The 22,018-nt window shown below is 38.4% G+C and overlaps 1 protein-coding gene across 3 annotated transcripts; it reads right to left on the reverse strand.

Moving 5' to 3' along the window:
* Positions 1 to 12,098: 12,098 nt before the first annotated feature.
* Positions 12,099 to 14,845, reverse strand: LOC145101896 (ADP/ATP translocase 1, mitochondrial-like). Of its 3 annotated transcripts, none has more exons than XM_079039201.1 (4): positions 14,746 to 14,845; positions 13,837 to 14,335; positions 13,391 to 13,762; positions 12,099 to 12,636 (listed from the first exon to the last, which is right to left on the reverse strand). In XM_079039201.1, exons 2-4 carry the CDS (start codon positions 14,326 to 14,328, stop codon positions 12,340 to 12,342), a joined length of 1,161 nt encoding a protein of 386 aa, XP_078895327.1. In that variant the 5' UTR covers positions 14,329 to 14,335; positions 14,746 to 14,845; the 3' UTR covers positions 12,099 to 12,339. The 3 variants fall into 3 exon arrangements, with proteins under 3 accessions (XP_078895327.1, XP_078895326.1, XP_078895328.1); XM_079039200.1 differs by having other exon boundaries at positions 14,678 to 14,761; XM_079039202.1 differs by lacking the exon at positions 14,746 to 14,845 and adding an exon at positions 14,678 to 14,712 and having other exon boundaries at positions 13,837 to 14,330.
* Positions 14,846 to 22,018: the final 7,173 nt, after the last annotated feature.

Here is a 22,018-nt window from a genome sequence, read left to right on the forward strand (position 1 = left end):
ACGGATCCTCTGCTTTCAGTAGTACGGGCCCATACTACCTTCCACATCTATCCGTACTTTCCTCAGGAATTGCTTCGACTCCACCAGGTCCCTTAACCACTACTGCTGCTCCCAGCACTATCTCCTCCTAGGCTTGCCCTAGGAAAACCTCTGACTCAACTCAAACCAGTCCTCAGTGCTGAGGGTTTCCTTGTGATGCCAATTAGTCATCACCTGGATACCATCACATGTGACGAGGCTCAGATAATCCTTCAAGTAAAAGACTCGTCCCTACAACGGTTGGACTCAGACAAGAGCTACGCAATAGGACCAAATCCAGCACTCTGAGATTATCCAACCCTGATCACATGTGACGTGCCGTATCCACCTATGGCTAACTCCCATTACTCAGTATCCCACAATGCACAAAGCAAGCATCATTCAGACAAGGGAAAATCTAACCACAACATACTCAAGCAATCATACACACATAGAAAAAATCTGAACTAGCATGCAACACAAACTCATAACTCAGGCATAACCTAAACAGGCTATCCTACTACTGTCTAATCAGCACTATCATGCAGCTCAAAGCACATATAATAGGCACATAAGGCATCATCCCTAGATCCTTAGTCCTAAACTAGCATGCTGTTCTATCAATTGATAATCATAACATAAACTTGTATGGGTATTTTGGGGTACTTACTTGAGCTCGGTTGATTGCATGCACCACACCCTTTTTTTTTCTTTTCAAAGTTCTTTTCTTTTTGAATTATTTTTGCTTTTCTAAAACTGTTTTCTTTCCCAAAACTCTCTTTTTACAAAACTATCTTTTCATTTTGAAAACTTCTATACCAATTCCTTAGTTTGAGTTCAGACACACCCGAGAGCATGTCCGAATCCCTCAAACCAAGGCTCTGATACCAACTTGTAACGTCCCAAAATTCAAAACTAAAAAATTTATTTTAATAAAACATTACTTTAAGCAAATTCATCATTTCAAAACATAAACAGAGTATTAGTTTCCAAAATACATGTTCGTTATCAGAGTAACATTCCCAGGCTGTCTAAAATATGGTGTGTGCCATGCGATCACCCCGAGCTCTTCCCTTCGCTACCGGAAGTACTTGAAACCAAAACTGAAAACCGTAAGCACCACTACTAGAAAATAGCCCTTTAATGACGCGCAAGCAATGACACGCGCTGATAGAGGACGCGCATTTGTGCGTGCCCTAAAAAATAATGTTAGTTTTGCAAAATTGGAAGGATAGAAGACACGCATTTGTGCGTGCCCTAAAATTAATGTCCAACAAAAAAATTACAAACACGGAGGGCGCTTATGTTAAATGTGTGTGTCATCTAGAAATGTCGCTTTATAATTTTTTAGTTAGACGCGCGTTTTTAAGTGGGGAAAATGAAATCTCTAAAATTCTAAAAATTTTAAGTGCCCGCTTCTTCCATTCTCTCCCTCTATTCTCTCTGCAAACCCTAAAAAAATTACAAACACTCTATCCTCTTGATCTTCTTCCATTCTCTCCCTCTTTTCTCTCTGCAAACCCTAAAATTAATGAAAAACCTTGTCTCTTTTGAAGGAAGACCTGTGTACTTTCCCTTTGGTGGGCCATCACCATCTTCCTTCTATCTTAGGGTTTTATTTTATTTTTACTCTCTCTCTATATACCACCTATTGCTCGACAACCACCCACCACCCTTCGTCTTCTCTCTGGTTCACCACCGCCTCCAATAAAGCTCCATTATACCACCGAAACAACATATCACAAGATCACCACCCCTCTTTAGCACCACCATTGTTGGTTACTAACACCACCATTTGTATAAAAACCCTAGAACCACCAGGCCACCCTTTTCCGCCATCCATGTCCTTCCTTTCTGTCTATCTCTAACAGACCATTGCAACATCACATTCACCTCTCCTGGCATGCGACTGCGACTCCCAAAAGATTCAGTGTTATGCTCGATGCTTCTCAACAAAATCGATCCAGGTGTCGTCGCTCCTATCTCATAGAGATTTAGGGCTTTCTTGGTTCAAGGTATCGAATCTCAGACATCGACGAATTAGGGTATTTTCATACAAGGTGTATCTGTGTACTTTGATTCCTCCAATGACGAAGCCACTATGTTGGTTTCAAAAATGCAAAACATGGTAATATTTGTTTCTTTTTTAGTTTATCTGAGTTCGAAAATGAAAAGACTATATTCTTTTATTGATATTTTTTTAAAACAGGGGTAATGTGAACAAGAGAATTGGCACTATGATTGGGTTTCATCAAAAAGCTATGCGTGCTCCAGTTTCAAAAGATGCTAAATTTGTTGAATTTAGGGTTAAAGAAATGTCTTTAAAACTTCAAAACTGATTGTTGGATGTGGTCTTGATATGGATCCATGTCTGGTTCGGTAAATCAGGTTCCTCCTGCAACAACTCATATAGGGCAAGTTCAACTAACTAGTCACCAAAAGGTTGTAGAGATTGTTGCTCTATGAGAAATTGGTCATCTTATCATCCTCAAACATCAATAAACAAACACACAAGGACCACTGTCCAATCCTCTTTCAACTTGTGTTTTTCCTTCTTATGATATATTCTTGATTGTGAGGAAGTATACAGTCACTTAGGAACCATTGGTGTTACCAAAAAGGAAGTTCCCCTGTTCTGCTGTTACACCTATTTGGAAACTATTTTAAATATGCTTTTATATACTCATGCATTACTAGAAGCTGTTTTATTCACTATTTTTTTATCATCTGAAGATTTGATTCAATTTGTTGAAGAAACTGTGAGGCTTGAACATGCTTACAAAAAAGCTAATTTATCTAGTTGGAGATTCCTTTGGTGGATCTTTAGCTCTTGCTGTTGTTGCTCATAATCCTATAATTAATTTAGTAATTACACTTGTAAATCCAGGTCAACATTTTTATTTTTTTTAATACACTTTATGTATTTATTCAATCACCCATCTTTCTTCTGTTTGCTTCAGCATCGTCTTTCGAGAAATCACAACTACCAACTCAGGCGCTCATATAGCAAATGGAGGTCCTGCTTCTGATTTTGATGAAAGATGGATCACTTTTACTGCAATGGAGGTTTGCTAGTTAGTTTCATACTTAAAATATCTTATTCTATTATTTATACAATTTATCATTTTAATTTTTTTTCTTTTTTATTATTATTGTAAGAAGACTGTAGAGTCACATAACTCACCTGCACAAAATGCAGTGATTCTTGTTTTCAATAGGGCTGTTGAGTCTGGGTTTCAAAAGCGTCAACTGGGAACCAGGTTTCTGCTAGACTTAGTGATTGTGTTCCTTTTTTTTATTTATTTTTCTTTTTTATGTTAAATTTCTGGATGGATAAATGATATATGTCTCTAGAAAGTGATGAATGAACATATACACTGGTTATTTATTGAGTAAATGACTATTTTACCCTTCTAATTAGAAGTGATGCTGAATAGAGGTTCATAAGCATTATTTATTATTATTCTTATAATCAGGTTCAGAAGCATTATTTGCTTATCTTGGACATTTTACCATTTTACCCTTCTACCTAGAAGTGATGCTGAAATGATGTTTTCATTATTTCCTAATTTTTCTGCACCAGCAACAACCCATTGCTTGCGTGCTATGAACTTTGCTGATCTGAATGCAAATGTTTTGTGTATGCATCAAATATAAAATTTAAATTCCAGTCAAATAAAAGGGTACAATAACAGACTATAATAACAAACCTGGTAATTCAGTAACCTCAAATGATTTTACCATACTCCAGTTAAGAACATGAGAGTTGTGTTGGTAATTGATTGAATTTCTTTCATAAGAATATAACAGTTGATCTTACCTACAAATGTAAATGAAAACGTGGATTGATACTTACTCCAGATCTTGCTATATATCTAACCATTAATGCTCTTTACAATATTTCCTTGTTGTCTTTTAACCGTAAGGTATTCAATAGTATTTGCTTTATAATTAAAAGGAACACTGCAAGAAATGAACATGTTCTAGTTTTCTTATGTAAGCTTTGTTCTTTAGCTCCATTCAAGATAGTTATCTACTTGCCAATCAATGAAATGATAAAAGTTGTAACATCTTACAACATTTATGATGTTTATTTCCTTCTCTACTATAAGTTAACTGAAATATACCCATTTGGTAACAATCTTAAATGTTTCTCACAGGCAAATCCATTTAAACAAAATGATCCGTATAAGAGGATTTGTGACCCGAAGATCTGGAGTTTTTCCTCAATTACAGCAAGTGAAGTATGATTGTAACAAATTTGGAACAGTTTTAGGGCCTTTTATCCTAAATTCTTATTCAAAAGTGATAGTTGTTCTTGCCCAAAATGCCAATCAAAGCGTCCATTCACTATCAACATTGAGCAGGTAACATGAAAAATAACATGAAAAATAATCTATATACACTTCTCCATTGTAGTCAGCATCCTTCAACAAACCCACAACATAACTTCCAATGCCACATCGAACGACCTAGTCAACTAACCCATTTCAATTCATCTCTTTCCCAAAACTCGCATCTTTAAATCAAACCCAAGCAACCCATTTTAGAAAAAAGTCGACTTCTTATTACTTTTATGATTTACTTTTATGCACAATACTTGCAGCCAAATATGCAGTCCAAATTACAAAAGGAGGGTTTAGAATCCAAACAATTTTGGGAAATTTTAGGTGGAAAATCTAAATACCCAAGTCAGAAAATTGCTAGAGATGATGAAAGTGATCCCCATTTTTCACATGCACATTTTCAAAAGGTTTTAACAAACACCAAATTTTATGTTGGATTCAATTCTTTTGGTTACTTGCCAACAACCCAACACAAATACTAATTTTTTTATTATTTTTTTTTTCTGAAACTTTGCTGGTTTAGGAGATCTCAAGGTCAACTTTCTCTTTCATATGAATTTCTTTTATTACCCATTTTAACCAAATTTAATAAATTAATTATATCATTGATGCAGGTCACTGAGATATACAACTTCAGCCAGGATGATTTGATGACTGAAGATATATTTATCCTTGATTGTCATTCCAACATCTTTTTTTCCTATAAAAAAAACTTTGGCATGTAATACTAATATAGTAGATTGCTTGATTTCAGGATTCTTTGGGAGGAAATTCAAAGTTTTTTTTTTTTTTTTTTTTTTTTTTTTTTTTTTTTTTTTTTTACTTCAGTACACATTTTTACTTCAGCTCACATTTTGACTAAAGTGATAATTATTGTTTTCTGCTCTACAATCTAGACAAAAGGCCCTGGCAGATCTTCAGCAAGTGCAAAGCACACATGTATGTCATTTTTTGTATATTTTATACGTCTTCTAGTTTTTTTATTAAATATGTAACAAATACATCTAAAATTTGTTTTTGTAGCTTGAGAAGCTGAGTGACAAGCAATGCCAGCCTGAATCACAACTAAAGTTCATCACAGAGGCCTGACTACAGGTGCGTATTTTTTATTAATTGGTGACATGTTCAGGATGATAACATATTTGTTGCGCTTAATTTATGGATTGATAACATTAAAAAAATCACATCTCACAGTATTTTCAAATATACATTTCTCCTTTTGTCTTACAATTGTTATATTGAATGTTCAGGATGATTTAGATAACATAAAGAGGAGCATGGGCTAGGGCTACATATTGCTGATATAGTGATGGAAGAAAATGCACATGGTGATGATGTAAATCAAAGTAATGAAAAAGATGAAGACGCTTTAGAGGCTGGAAATGAACTTGTAAGTATCTAATCTACTGGTTTCTTGATCCTTGTAACTTTTTATTCAAACTTTTTACTGATTCTTTTGGAGTTGATTGTAGGTAGGAGTTGTCTTTGATGAGAATTTATTGGAACTTCTGGAGTTAGCAATGTCATCAAACACATCTGAAACTGTGAAAAGAGCCAAAGAACTGATGGAATTGGGAGTTTACCCTATGGTCCTCATGTCTCAAATGGCTACACTTATTATGGACATTATTTCTGGAACATATCAAGTAATTGAAGCTAGTGCTGACTCATTGTTTGATGGTAGAAGCTGTAAGTTCTTCTCAATTTTTTTTTCTTTATTATTTTATTTTGATTACTATAAACTGAAACTATGGATAGGTAAATGAAACTAGTTGCTAATTCTTGCGTTTAAACTTTTAATATTGTGTTTTTTTCTTTGTTTAAAATTTGTTAAGAGATTTTTTTTAATAGATTGTAGCCTTGGAATCCATACGAGACACTGGAGCAATTGCAAGTTCTTAGGCTGCTGAAAACAATCCAGGTGTCACCAAGTTATTAGCAATGTATTATTTTTGTTTAACATTTGAATGATTCTTTGTATGGCATTATAATTTGTGCAATTTATTTTATTTTTTGAGTATGAAATTTTATTTTATATTATGCAATGGATTGTATTTTTTGTATTTGGTATTTTATTTCTATTATGAGAAATTAAATGCAAATTTAAATTAAAAATTAATAAATATATAAATTTATTTTTTTTAAACATTTAAATTTACGATACGCAAAAATATGTGTCATCTTCATTTATGACATGACCTTTCTTGACAGGGGTTTTCTTGATACGCATTGCGTATCATTAACACGCGCGTCGTAAGGTTACGACACGCGAATGCGTGTCGTCTTCCTTTATGACAGGGCCTTCCTTGATACGCATTGCGTGTCGTAAACAAGCGTCGTAATTGAGCGTCGTAAATGCGCGTCGTCTCTCTTTATGACAGGGCCTTCCTTGACGCGCATTTGTGCGTCGTCTGAGCCTTTTACGACGCGCAATGAGCGTCGTAAAAGGCTGTTTTTCTAGTAGTGCACGAAGCTTAGTGAGTTTCCCACCCTACCACATACCATGCATAAACACATACTGCACATACTGGGCCACACCCGCTATCCTGGGCCTCGCCCCCTAACTCGGGCCTCGCCCGCTACAAAGGCCCCGTCGCTCCAGGCCCTGCCTGGCTTCGAGCCCCGCTCGGATACAAATCTGTTTCACTTAGGCCTCGCCTGTCACAGGGCCTCGCCCACTAACATATAATAGCACATAAACATATCACATCACATCACATAAGCTAAACACATACTAACGGATCTTGTCCTAAGGCCTCGCCTAGCTCGGGGCCCCGCCCTTGTCCTGCTATTGATGAGTCATGGAACCCCGTCCATAATCCTGTTGATAGTGAGGTACGGGCCCAGCCCACCCTCACTCCTTCCCTAACTTGGGCCTCGCCCCTGCTCTGCTGCTACTGAGATGTGGAACACCATCCACACTCTGCTATTGGTGAGATACGGGACCTCGCCGACACTCACCTCCCTACCAGGCACATACAAGTATCATATAGACAACAAGTATAAACTATCACATAAACCATTCCTTGGGCACCCGCCCTCTATCATTGGACCTCGTCCCGAATATCATATTAGCATACTGTGCCTAGGGCTAACCCCCGGGTCTTCTACTCATAACTACATGGGCCGGCATTGTGGCCGTAGACCCATTCATACAAAGGGAAACTCACCTGCACTGGTTGAACTGGCTGATGAACCCACTAGCTGCTGCCCGACAACTCTCTGAATTCCTGCTCCACTCGCTCCCCGAGCTTCAATGTCAAAGCAACACTGAGTCTAACTGACCCCCGAAAGACAACCAAGTCAACTCTGGTCAAAGTCAAAGTCCTGGTCAAAGTCAACCTTCCAGGTCAACCCTACTCGCCGAGTCACCCTATTGACTCGCCGAGTTCATATGCTCAGAGTCCTTCTATTCGCGACTCGACTCGCCGAGTCAGTCCATGACTCGCCGAGTCTACCGATTACCGAGTCCTGACCTGTCCAACTCACCGAGTCTCCATTCGACTCACTGATTCGAGTCTCAACTCGAAGGGTTTGGGGTTTCGCGACCTGACTCGCCGAGTCCAAGAACAGACTCGCCGAGTCCAGGACAACCTTCAACAGACTCGCCGAGTTGCACGGGTCGATGTGTTCGACGGGGACGTCGAACCCTATAATGGGGGGGGGGGTGAAAGTGGGTTAGATATGATCCCACATCAGCTGGGAAGGAGAACTAAGCATTCCTTATAAAGGGTGTGGATACCTTCCCTATCACAACGCGTTTTAAAGCCGTGAGGGCAGCAGATCCCATAAGAACTCTGTAGTTAAGCGTGCTCGGGCGGGAGTAGTACCAGGATGGGTGACCCCCTGGGAAGTCCTCGTGCCGAGTGGCCCAAAGCGGACAATATTGTGATACGTGCCAGAGGGGGGTGTTACAACATAAACATAAGCATAAACAGATCTTACATTCATTTACACTAGTGATCTATATCTCCTTAATCTCTCAGTGTAATGTAACTTTATATCGACACCTGTGATACAAATAAACTGAGTGGGTTAGATTGGGAAACCTGGTGAGTACATATGATTTTCAACCCACAATAATATTATTATGTTTAATCATCAAACAATTAACCCAATTACTGATCCCCATTATCTTATTTATTCTTAAGGATCTACTCTAAGAATCAACTATTTCTCGTTCATTCATTCCTAGGGATTATCCTAAGGAATAGGTACGAATTCCATCGTTGTCAATGACACATCTGTCAAGCACAGCTGCTAGTTCTGTCACTTAGGCGCAACTGCCAGAATTGTGACATTCTATGTGAGGCGCAGCTACCAGTATTGTCCTTCGAGCACAGCTGCTAGGGTTATCTCGTTTATTGACAGTATCGTTTTCGAGAGTCCACTCGCAATACATGTCAATGGGTTTTTAGAGTACACCGGTGAACACATCGTTCACAATAACTACAAGTTGCGATCCTGCTAGTGTTCCACTGGACTGTCTAGAATAGTTCGTGGTTGTCATCCATACTCTGCTAGATGACGGGGCCAACATTTGGGAACAAGGCTTCTCACATCGTCCACCTCTCACCCTTACCTCATGGTCTATATCACCTATTAACTCATCATCCAAATCATATTTCATCTACCCATGTTTTACCCAACATATTACGTAGATATAAATACATATACAGTTTAAATCATATAAAACTTGTATAAAATCGTTCATCCAGCATAGATAGCAAGTATACAGATAATATGCACACATAATACGTAGTTTATATAAAATACTTCATATCTATGTGTAAGATGAAAGGGACCATGCACTCACTTGAAAAGGTGGTGATTCCGAACTCAAACAGCGCTTCGCTTCTTAAAAAAATAATTTCCTTCGACGAAACCTAGTATTATTACCACTAGAGTTTAGTCTATTATTCGCCGAGACTAATTAATAGTCTAGCTATTATCATTATTATATAAGCGTTAAACAATACTTATATAACCCATAATAATAGTCCAAGTACTTATTATAAGTTCCTAATGACGTTACTATAATTAGATAAAAGCTATATTAAAAATAACGTAGGCGTAGCTCATTTACAGCGGGTTTTACAGAAAACCGGGCTTTGCTTGAAGCAGCGTTCCCGAGCCGAAAAGCTCTTCTTCTCGGAGCCGTCGAGCACTCCGGGGCTTTCGTCTCGTGCTAGGGAGGTTCCCTAGGCTTTTCGGGGGGTTTCGGGGCTAGAGAGAGGTTCTAGAGAGAGAGAGAGAGAGTAAAGAGAAGAAAGAATGGGAAATGTGTGAAGAAAATGAGGGTGGGAGAGGTTCTATTTATAGGGTGCAAAATGGCTGAACTTGGTGCCACATGTCACCATCTAGGGACAAAACTTAGGGAGAAAGAAATGGCCAAGATTGTGCCACATCACCCATTTTCGCACAGCCACTTCCGACTTCTAAAATCCGTAACTTTCACATACAAGATCCACTTTTGACATTCTTTATATCCACGCGTAGGTAAAAATAAGATCTACAACTTTCGTTTTGACTCCGTCGTCTAATTCTCGACCGGTCTTAAATTTAACAGTACGAGAAGATTATACTGTTTAATGTCCGCGTAAAATTCATAACTTCTACATACGGACTCTGTTTTCGTCTGTATTTTTACCGTTGAGTTCCTATTAATGAGATCTTCAATTCTCATTTAGGTCATGTAGGCCAAAAACCGCTCGATCTAAAATTCGAGTTTCGGGCTGTGCACTGCTAAGCCAAATCTTAGAAAATTCATAGCTTCCTCATACAAAGTTAGATTTGGGCGTTCTTTTTTTTGGTATGTTCTTGGTTTAATGTATACTAAAACTTTTGTTTATATTTCTAAGGCTAAAAAGTCCTCCATCATAAATTCACTATTTACGTCTCCCGGTGTCGTGTCGGTTTTGCCGTAAAACTTCGACGGACCATAACTTCTTCGTTATAACTCGGATTTCAACGTTCTTTATATGTACGGAACCCTTGAGACGTATTCTACAACTTGGTTAATATTATTTATTCTAAATAATATTTTGTCAAAAAGTCGTTTTCGACCCCTATTATCTCTAAATTGACTAGCTTGGACCTACGGGCGTTACATCTTTGAAAAGTTAAAATTTAAGAAGATTTTTTGGATTTTACATTGATTTTATTGTATCCCACTGCCTTTAAAATACATGATCAGCTCCCTTCCTTTTAATACATTAGTGAACTAATGATGCTTCCAAGTGAGACAATTGTCACCATTTAAATGTGTCGGACACAAAGAAAGGTATATGCATGCATGTCCACGTCATGTCAAAAAGAATTCTCAACAAAAGATTTAGTTATTAATAGTACTTTTGAAGTTATTAAAATCGTTTAATATACTAATTTGTGTAAATATAGTATTTTGAAAGTTTATGAAGTATATATAATGTGATAGTTTTAGATATTATGATGAAAATTTGTGATATTCTTTATGTTTAAGAATTACATTTATTAACTTTTTCCTTATTTATAAGGAATACGTTATTTATGGAAGCATATTAAAGTGATGTTATATTTATAAATATGAAATATAAATGAATGATCATAGGTATACATGTACATTATGTGGTTACATGGAAATTGAAGTTTAGCTCACATATATGTCATTTTGGCAAACACCGGCCACCGAGCTTGGCATGCCGAGTTCGACAAGCCAACTCAAGAATTGCTTGTAGGGGAGAGATAGTCTCTCTTTTTCTTGTTCACTCGACACCCCACTCCTCCTCTTTCCCCAACTTTATAATCCTTTGAGGTGGAGGGTTGTTTGACTGAGTTGGATCTTGGTGAGTTTAACACCACTCCTTTTAACCTTAAAATGACTCATTTGATGATCTATTCTCACCATTCGAATATATAGGTTGGCCCTACTTACATCCGATATCATGGCATGGGAATACGTGTCATGGTATGAAATGTTATAATGATGCATTTTGGACCAATCATATGATTATGGATCAATCGTATGTAATACCATTGTAGGTCATTTGGCACCGTTAACATGAAATGTTTATGATAGTGTTTTCGGTAGTGACCATATTTATAATATGTTGATAACTTTAATGTGTGTCTTGATTTTATTCAACATGTTTTATGACAAATTTATATAGATTTTAATAAAACAAACGCATAGACTCGTTAAACATAAGCTTACATTTGCATGATATTTATTCCATGTTTTAAGAAGGATGCTTTTGATGGTTAGTGGTGTGTGATTAAAGTTTATGTTCTCTGTTATGCAAAAGGCTTTAATTATTTGACCTATTGTATTTTTTTTTTTGGAAAGATTAACCGAAAAATATATTATTCTATTTTTAAAGTTTTACATTTAATCGAAAGCTTAAACTTTTAACCTTCAACTGAAAGACACATTTGCATCAATTCTTGATATACAGGTATTTGATATTTTTCTATTGTTAACTACGCAATTGAAGATAGCAACGATTCAATAAGATATGTATTTTATCCTCTTGTTTCATGTATTAGTAGACTAGTAGTAGCAGTGTATCAACTAGTGTCATAATAATGTCAATATTCCATGACTTGATTATAATTATATTTTCCGCTATAGTATTATATGTTTGTATAAGCACCTAGATGTTTTAAATTAAGTATTTGAAATATGTACATAAAACTTTTTGTGGTTTCTAACTTCAAAGAGACAAGGTAAAACCCTAATTTAGAGCTACATCAAATCATGATTTCAACCGTGTAAGCAATTTTGGGGACACAATGACACCACAGCTGTGCAATAACCACACCATAAAATCAGGTAGTACAAGATATATGTATCAAAATAGAAAATCAGAATCGGCGGTCAAATACTGAAAGCCACCCATTATTATTAAGACTATTATAATAAAAAAAAGGAAAAAAAATCATTAAAAAATCGTAAGCTTTTCGTCACCATATATAGAGGAAAAAAAGCTATCTTCATTTAAGCACCACCTGATCCGTACTTCTTTCCAAGGACGAGCAGCTGCAATTTGTCATAACCAGAGAGCACACCAGCACCTGCGATGGCTCGGAGAATGTTGGCACCAGCACCCTTAAATAGAGACTTTGCGCCCTCGTTTTTCATGATCTGAGTCAATGCATCCATGGAACCCTTGTACTTGACTGCTTCACCAGATGTCATCATCATTCTTCTACGTACTGTGTCAATTGGATACGATGCAAGTCCAGCACCGTTTGTGATCACCCAACCCAGTGCAAAGCTAGCAAAGAAACTATCCTGAAAATGGAATTTTTTTTTATTACAATATTGTATTTTTAATTATTTTCAAAAATTACACAACCATAACTTTGAGTTTCAATCTTTTTCTTAAGAACCTTATATTTTAATAATAGCGAGTTGTAAAAAGTGTTTTATATTTGAATGGTATTAGCTATTTTTGATAGATTTTTTATAATAAAAAATGTTTTGATAAGAAGAAATAAAATTTAGATATTATAACAAAGTATATATCCTACAAAAATACCAATAAAAACATGACCCACAATTGCAGATATTGCTATAATTTGATAAAAAAAAATTAAGTATAATGTTATAATAATATGGTAATAAACAAAAGTATGTAACACCATTGTTTCAAGGGTGCTACACTTTAAGAAATGGTCAAGGGCTCTGGTCAATGTGGGTTGGGCACTGAGCTCTCATGCTAGCCATAACATGTACATGATCCATATCTTACATGTCCAGGGTGATGTGGGCCCACTTATGGGTTACTTGTAAAATAACTCTTTTATAGAAAGTTATCAATGCTTATTAAAACAGATACGATAAAACTATGTTGTCCAGAAAAGACTAGCGGCGCAGCTTGTTGCCCGTTTGTCTTCAATCGATATGTATTGAACTAAAATCGTGAAATAGGTAAAGGAAGCTGATGTTTCCATTGAAAGTGAAAAAGGGTTGATTATTAAAAAAAAATTAAAAAAAAAACTATGTTGTTATTTCTTGCATTTAACCCAAAAGAAACCCTAGTTACCTGCAATTTTCCTGTGAGAATGACGGGCTTCAAAGAATCATACAACCCAAAGTACAAACCACGATAGACGATAATTCCAACACACGAAATAGTAAACCCTCGATAAAGGCCACCAATACCATCGGTTGCTAATGTCTTCTTGTAGACATCAACCAAACCATTAAACTGCCTCCCTCCACCCTTCTTTGCAGCCTTAGAATCATTTGCCAAACGGGTTCTCGCATAATCAAGCGAATAAACAAAAAAGAGAGAAGAAGCACCAGCTGCACCTCCCGATGCCAAGTTACCCGCGAACCATTTCCAGTAACCATCTCTATCTTTTCTGAAGTTGAAAAGCCTCTTAAAGTAATCTTTGAATGCAAAGTTCAATGCCTGGATTTTTCAAAACAATATTATCTATGTACGGATTAGTAATCAACCATAAAAAAACTTTGTTAATTGTTAACCTGAGTTGGGAAATAACGAATGACATTAGCTGTGTTTCCTCTCCACAATGAAGCAAAACCTTCATCCTTGATTGTTCGACCAAAACAATCACCAATGCCTTTATATGGTTCAGATAACCTACCGGCCTTAATCATCTCATCTTGATTCTGAATCAAAAGCTTGACACGTTCGATTGGAGCTGCAGCAGTTTTTGATACGGCTGCAGAAACTCCACCCATGAGGAAATCAATGGCGAATCCTGTAAAACCTTTTTCTGCTGGGGCTTGAACGCAAATAGAAGATGATTTTGGGACAACAGGGAATTGAGTTCGCGGGTGCATGGGGTGCTGAAAGGCGGCGTTTGTGTAGGTTTGGTTATGGAAATGCCTACGAAACATGTGTGGTTGCTGTAAACCATTCTCGCAAGCATGGAACTGTGACATGCTTGATCCTAGAAGACTCCCAGCTGCTAGCTTCTGGGAAACACTTGGGTGATGTGCTTGATCAATCATGTCTACCCTAAAAAAGATTAATAGATCTCTTTAGATATCGGATTGAATAGTTATTAAAATGATTAATATACGTAACAAATAACCATTGTTAAGAATTATTAAACTATGAATACCATATCATACAGGCATATATAAATGGATGAATTAGAGTCAGACTTTGATTATTGAAAGAAATACGATTATTCTTTATAAATCAGTGACGAGTAAAAGAATGAAATGGATCAAATTGGTGAAATCAAGAAAGAATAACAACTATCGCAATCATTTACAGTAAAAATGAGTTTTTAAAAACTAATGAATTAAATTCAGACTTAATTGCAGGTAGAAAACGAAGGGCATGGTGATTTACCTAGTGATTATGATAACAAGTTTAGAGAGGATTCGAGAGAAAAGGTAAGAAAGAGTGAAGCGAAATACCCTTTTTAGAGATAGAGAGGAGGATCCGCGTTATGATGCGATTCCAGAAAGAGAGAGAAAGGCCTAGAAAATTTCAAGGAGGGTGAGAGGGTTAACGAAGATGGTAAATTATGGCTGATCGCTAAACCCGGGGGATTGAGGGATATTGACCCTCATGGGGCGACTCTTTCATTTTTTGCTAGAAAAGAATTTTTAAGATGATTTCACACTTTTATTTATAAAAGTAACAAATTTCTTCTACCTTTTTGCCATTATGGATTACTTCTCTTACATTTTTTTTAACCTTTTGGTCCATAGAACATCCGGGATACAAAATGCATTGAATTTTATAGTTCTTTTTAATTTTATGTTTAACACCTTCAACTCATTAAACACATATTCAATCATAATCATCATTTTATGTTCTCTATTAAACCTCTATTGAATAGTTGAATGACCATGCAACTTCATTCTATATCACCCTAATGGTGGACCTAGCTAGCAACCCAGGATAGCCTATGCCACCCCTCAACATTTTCCAGGTAGGGTAAAATTTCTCCATAATTTTTTTATCCATGGGTGCAACATTTGAAAAAAGAGTGCAACCCCTAGAATCGATCGTCCCTTCTATTGGTGCTCTCCACCTTGGAACCACCTCTTGTAATGCCTCACTTGTGACGCCACTATCTCCTTGAGTCCCTGTGATTCCTCATCTCCGATGCTCCTCACCTCATATACAAAAAAATGTGAAATTTGAATATGAAATCAACGCATTTCCCTTGACCTCGGTATGTGAAATCGACACCCACCTCCAGTACGTGAACTTCAAGTCTTGTTGTATTGTAGTTCAATTTCGTGTTTCTTTTCCCAAATTGGAAGTATATACTTATGAAATGTCTCGCTTAAATGATTTAATTTTTAAAAAATATTAGGTATAAGTTCAGTCAATAATTTTCTTCAGAAATGGTACTTAATTGCGGTATGTGAGGATTTAATCCTTTTGTTTTATCTAGAGGGGTAAATTGATCAATATGGGTTATATGGTTCAAATATATGTTTATTTGTTTATAATAAGAGCACATATGATTCAAAAGAATTAAACTAGTCATTTATTACTCTTGTGCCTAAGGTGTCTGACACGTAGAATCTTTCGGATTGTTGACCTATAAACCTCATCGGGTGCATTACTAAGATTATTTCCAAATTTCTCTCGGAAAGACTCAAAAGAGTCATAGGCACGGTTGTTAGTGACAAACAATCGACTTACATATGCAATAGAAACATTCTTGATTGTCCGTAAGTGGTTAACAAGGCGATCATATGGGCAAAGAAGTGGAAGAGAAAGTTGTTCATCTATAAGGTTGACTTTGATATGGCCTTTGATAGTCTCAACTGGTCTTTTTTGGATAACATGATGTGCCTTATGGGGTTTGGAGAAAAATGGAGATCTTGGATTTTTGGGTGCATATCCTCCGCTAGGGTTTTTGTTCTTGTCAACGGAAACCCTACCAAGCAATTTTCCATTCAAAGGGGAGTCCGACAAGGTGACCCTATTTCGTCGTTCTTGTTCATTATCGCGATAGAAGGTCTTTCAGTTTCTATTAACGAGGCTATTGACAAAAACATTTTCAAGGGGGTTACCCTTCCTAATATCGGTCTGACTTTGTTAGTGCTTCAACATGCAGCCGATGATATGTTTCTTGGGGAGTGATCCAAAGAAAATTATCTTAATCTCATCCGTATCTTGAGCTGCTTCCACCCTGTGTCAGGTCTTAGAGTCAACCTTGCCAAGAGCAAGGCCATAGGCATTGACGTTCTTGATTCGAAGATCAACACTATAGCCAACTGGCTTAACTGTGGGGCCGACTGTGACATCCCCAAAATCACGGCCAGAAAAGACCGGTTTGTTTATGCTTTGTTTAAAAATCAGAGTTACATTTTAAATGAAAGTGTTGCGGAATTTGTCCCAAAACAAATATATGATAAAGATTTATCAAAAGCATTTCCATAGAAATGTATTTCATTAAAAGACTTGGGATGTCATGTTCGTACAGATCAAAAGCATAAACAGTACAATATAAGCCTTACTACATTATTTCATATCTACAGGCCTATATCCGTAATCCCTCGTCCAAAACATCACACCTATGCTCATGCGCCACTACCTGTAATACATAAAACTGAGTGGGTCAGGCTTGGGAGCCTGGTGAGCACATAGGGTTTTCAACCCACAATAAATAAGTTTATTAATTTCATCGATCAACAATAACCCGATTACCCGTTCCCGTTATCCTCACTTTACGTCCCTAAACACCTATCATAAGGGACCTAGCCTAAGGATCATCATCGGGACGGACACTACTGCTAAGGGGATTCCTCAGCAATAAATGTCCTAAAGGCAACCATGTGGGGGATGGAGTACACCGGTGAACACGTCGTTCACAACCACCTACAGGTTGCGAGCCTGCTAGTGTTCCACTGGACTGTCTAGAAGAGTCCGTGGTCGTCATCCATACTCTGCTAGATGACAGAAACAACAACATCAACATCGAGGCCTCTCATCATTTTATCACACATCACCTATTACATCTACCCATGTTTTACCCCAACATTTTCGTAGATATAAAATACATATACAGTTTAAATCATTGAAAACATGTATAACAACGTTCATCCAGCATAGATAGCAAGTAATCAGATAATATGCACACATAGCACGTAATTTATAAAATACTTCATATCTATGTGTAAGCTGAAAGTAACTATGCACTCACCTGGTTAGGTGGTGACTCAGCACTCGGACAGCGCTTCGATACTCTCAAAACGATATTCCTTCGATAAAACCTAGTATCGATACCACTAGGGTTTAGTTTAACGATAACCGTGACAAATTAATTAGTCCGAGTATTATTAAGCGTTATTAATACTCGATATAACTCATAATAATAGCCCAAATAATTATTTTAAGGACCTAATAACATTCCTATAATTATTTGAAAGCTATATTAAAAATTGCGTAAGCGTAGCACACTTACAGCGAATTTTATCGAGAACCGGGACTTGATTGGAGCAACGTTTCGAAACCGAAAAACTCCTTTTTCTCGGGACTCCGAGAGCCTCGGGGCTTCCCTAGGGTGCTAAGGGGCTTAACTAGGGTTTAGAGGTGTTTTGGGGTTGTAGAGAGAGAAAGAAGTTAGAGAGAGAAGTGAAAAAGGTGTGAGAAATGAAGGAAAATCGGCCCCTTTTTATAGCCCTGCGAGGCCTCGGTACGCTGGGCGTACCTCGGACCTACGCGGGGCGTAGTCATCGGATAGGAGCGCCACCTCGGACCAGCTGGCTAGCACTCCGGAAGAGATAAGGGCGAGGGTACGCGGGGCGTACTGGCTTCGGACGCGGAGCGTTCAGCGAGGGCAGGTGTCATCATCCGAAGCGCGTTCCTTCATCAGCGATGGGCGGCCCAGATGCAGCCACGTCATCAGCCTCGCAACAGACTTCGCATTTTCACACTTCAACTTTAAAAATTTGTAACTTTCGCGTACGACCTCCGTTTTCGACGTTCTTTATATCCACGCGAAGGTGGGAACGTACTCTACAACTTTCGTTTAGACTTCGTCGGCTAATTTTGGCTCGATTTTAAATTTTATATTATTAACGGGCCGGGACACGATTGGTCCGTTAAATCCTCATAACTTCTTCATCCGACATCCGTTTTCACCCATCTTTTTCTCGTTACGCTACTCTTAACAAGATCTTCGATTCTCGTTCAGGTCGTGTCGGCTAAAAACCGCTCGATCTAATATTCGAATTTCGGGTTGTACACTGCTATTCCGAAACTTCGAAAAATCATAACTTCTTCATACGAAGTCAGATTTGGGCGTTCTTTTTATCGATGTTCTTAGTTTAACATATTCTACGACTTTCGTTTAGATTGCTAAGGCTAAATCTTGTTCTATCGTAAATTCACTATTTACGCTTCCCGGTGCCGTGCCGGTTTTACCGTATAACTCGGATTTCGGCATTCTTTATATGTACGGAAACCTTGAGACATATTCTACAACTTTATGTAGAGATATCGGGATTATCTTATACTTTAATTTTGACGCTTATTTTTATTATTTATACACTTATAATTAAATAATAAACACATAAACACACATAATTCACATAATACTCAAATATTTCCTCTTTATTACTTCAAAAAGAGTTACAAGAGTTGACCTAGACTATTACATTGACAAAAATGCTTAGCCTTGAAACCCGGGCGTTACAATTCTCTCCCCCTTAGGATGATTCCGTCCCGGAATCATGCATCAGCAAACAGATGTGGATAGCGACTCATCATGTCATCCTCTGTTTCCCAAGTGAGATTCGGCCCATTCGAATGTTTCCATCGGACTAGCACCAAGTCGACCATCTTGCGTCGTAACTTCTTAGTCTTACGGTCAACAATTGCCTCAGGCTCTTCGATCAGCCTTTTATTCTCATCCATCCTTAACTCTGAGATTGGAATTATGTCGGGAACATCTCCCGTGAATTTCCTCAAATAACACACATGGAAAGTGTTATGAATACCATTGAGTTCTTCGGGCAATTCCAGCTTGTAAGCTTGGTTCCCAATCTTCTGAAGAACTTTGAACGGTCCAATAAACCTTGGACTCAACTTTCCTCGTTTCCCAAATCGTATAAGTCCCTTCCATGGTGAGACTTTAAGTAGAACGGAATCCCCAACCTCGAAGGTTATCGGTCGTCTTTTCTTGTCAGCATAGCTCTTCTGACGATCCTGAGCTGCTAACATTCTTTCCCTAATCACCTTCAACTTCTCAGCAGTCTCATGGACTATCTCGGGGCCCATAAACTGCTTCTCTCCGGCTTCAAGCCAACAAGACGGCGTACGACACTTTTGTCCATACAAGGCTTGGTAAGGTGCCATCTTGATGCTCGAGTGAAAACTATTGTTGTAGGAGAATTCTACCAGAGGTAAGTGCTCGTCCCAATTCCCTTGGAATTCGAGGGTACATGCTCTCAGCATATCTTCCAGCGTCTGAATTGTTCTTTCGCTCTGACCATCAGTTTGCGGATGATAAGCAGTACTCAAACACAACTTTGTACCTAACTCCTCTTGTAGACTCCTCCAAAACCTTGACGTGAAACGACTATCACGATCTGATACAATCGTAAGAGGGACACCGTGAAGTCTTACAATTTCCTTCACGTAAGCATTTGCGAGCTTATCCATAGACCACTTCTCGTTGGCTGCTATGAAGTGTGCACTCTTGGTGAAACGATCCACGACTACCCAAATCATGTCGTGACCGTTCTTCGTCCTGGGCAGTTTAGTCACAAAATCCATGGTGATGTCTTCCCATTTACCCATGGGTACGGGTAAAGGTTCTAAACTCCCATACGGTTTCTGATGTTGTGCCTTAACCCTCGCACATGTTACGCACTCGGCCACATACTTCGCAACATCGAGCTTCATCGTCGACCACCAGTAGTAGGGTTTTAGGTCCCTATACATTTTAGTGCTACCGGGATGAATCGAGTACATGGTCTTGTGTGCTTCTTCCATCAGAAGATCTCTTATTCTTCCCGTCTTAGGTACCCAAATTCGATCTTGGAATACCTTCAGTCCTCGACTGTTTGTACCGAACACTAACGTTCTTCCCAAACGTTCTTCCTTTCGGTCATTTTTCTCTAAGGCTTCTTCTTGAGCTTTCCTGATACTTTCGACAATCGTCGAAACGACTTCAATTCTTAACGCTCTTGGCCTTTTCCTTTCCAGATTGACTTTCCGACTGAGAGCATCAGCAACAATATTTGCGTTACCTGGGTGGTAAAGTATCTCACAGTCGTAGTCCTTGAGAAGTTCTAGCCAGCGTCGTTGCCTCATGTTCAACTCCTTCTGATTAAAGAGATACTGGAGACTCTTATGATCAGTGAAGAGCTTGCACTTCGTGCCGTAGAGGTAATGCCTCCATATCTTTAAGGCAAAAACTACCGCTGCCAACTCCAGATCATGAGTGGGGTAGTTCTTTTCGTGCTCTTTCAATTGTCGAGATGCGTATGCTATCACCTTTTCTCTTTGGGTCAAAACACAACCCAACCCGACTCCAGAAGTGTCACTATAAACCGCGAAATCTTCGACTCCATCGGGTAGAGAAAGTATCGGTGCTTCACATAACTTCTTCTTTAGCTTCTCGAATGCCTCATCGTGTTTCTCACTCCACGTATACGTAGCTCCTTTATGAGTCAAAGCTGTTAATGGAGCAGCTATCGAAGAAAAGCCTTGGATAAATCGTCGATAATATCCGGCTAATCCTAGAAAGCTTCGAATTTCCGTGGGACTCTTTGGGCGTTCCCACTTCATTACAGCCTCGATCTTTGCGGGGTCAACCATTATTCCCTCATGGTTAACAACATGACCCAAGAATTGGACTTCCCGTATCCAAAAGTCGCATTTGGAGAACTTTGCAAAAAGCTTCTCCTTCTTCAACACTTCTAATACTTCCCGTAGATGCTTTCCATGCTCCTCTTGGCTTTTTGAGTAGATGAGAATGTCGTCGATGAACACTATCACGGATTTATCGAGGAATGGTTTACAAACCCTATTCATCAAATCCATGAATGCTGCGGGAGCATTGGTTAGCCCGAATGACATAACCAAGAACTCGTAGTGTCCATATCTCGTTCTGAATGCAGTCTTCTCAATATCCTGCTTTCTCACCTTTAGCTGATGATATCCTGACCTAAGATCGATCTTTGAGAAGTAGCTCGAACCTTGCAGCTGATCGAATAGGTCATCAATCCTTGGCAATGGATACTTGTTCTTCACCGTTGCCTTATTCAGCTCTCGGTGGTCTATGCACATCCTCATGCTTCCGTCCTTCTTCTTTACGAATAACACCGGAGCTCCCCAGGGTGATGAACTAGGTCGAATAAAACCGTTGTCCAACAGCTCCTGAAGTTGCGTCATGAGCTCCTTCATCTCCATCGGTGCTAATCGGTAAGGTGCCTTTGCTATCGGTGTTGTTCCTGGTAACAAGTCTATACGGAACTCCACTTGTCTATCAGGTGGTAATCCGGGAAGATCTTCGGGAAAGACTTCCGGATAATCACACACAACCGGTATATTCTGCACCTCTTTCTTTTCTTTCTTAGCATCGATTACGAATGCCAAGTACGATGCGCATCCTTTGGACAAACATTTCCTGGCTTTCATCAGGGAGATGATTCCAGAATTCACTCTGCGTTTGTCCCCGTACACCATAAATGATTCCTTTCCGGGTGGGTTTAC

Source organism: Lactuca serriola, chromosome 4, assembly GCF_051521515.1.
Source record: "Lactuca serriola cultivar US96UC23 chromosome 4, Lser_US96UC23_V15, whole genome shotgun sequence".
Classification (NCBI taxonomy): domain Eukaryota; kingdom Viridiplantae; phylum Streptophyta; class Magnoliopsida; order Asterales; family Asteraceae; genus Lactuca; species Lactuca serriola.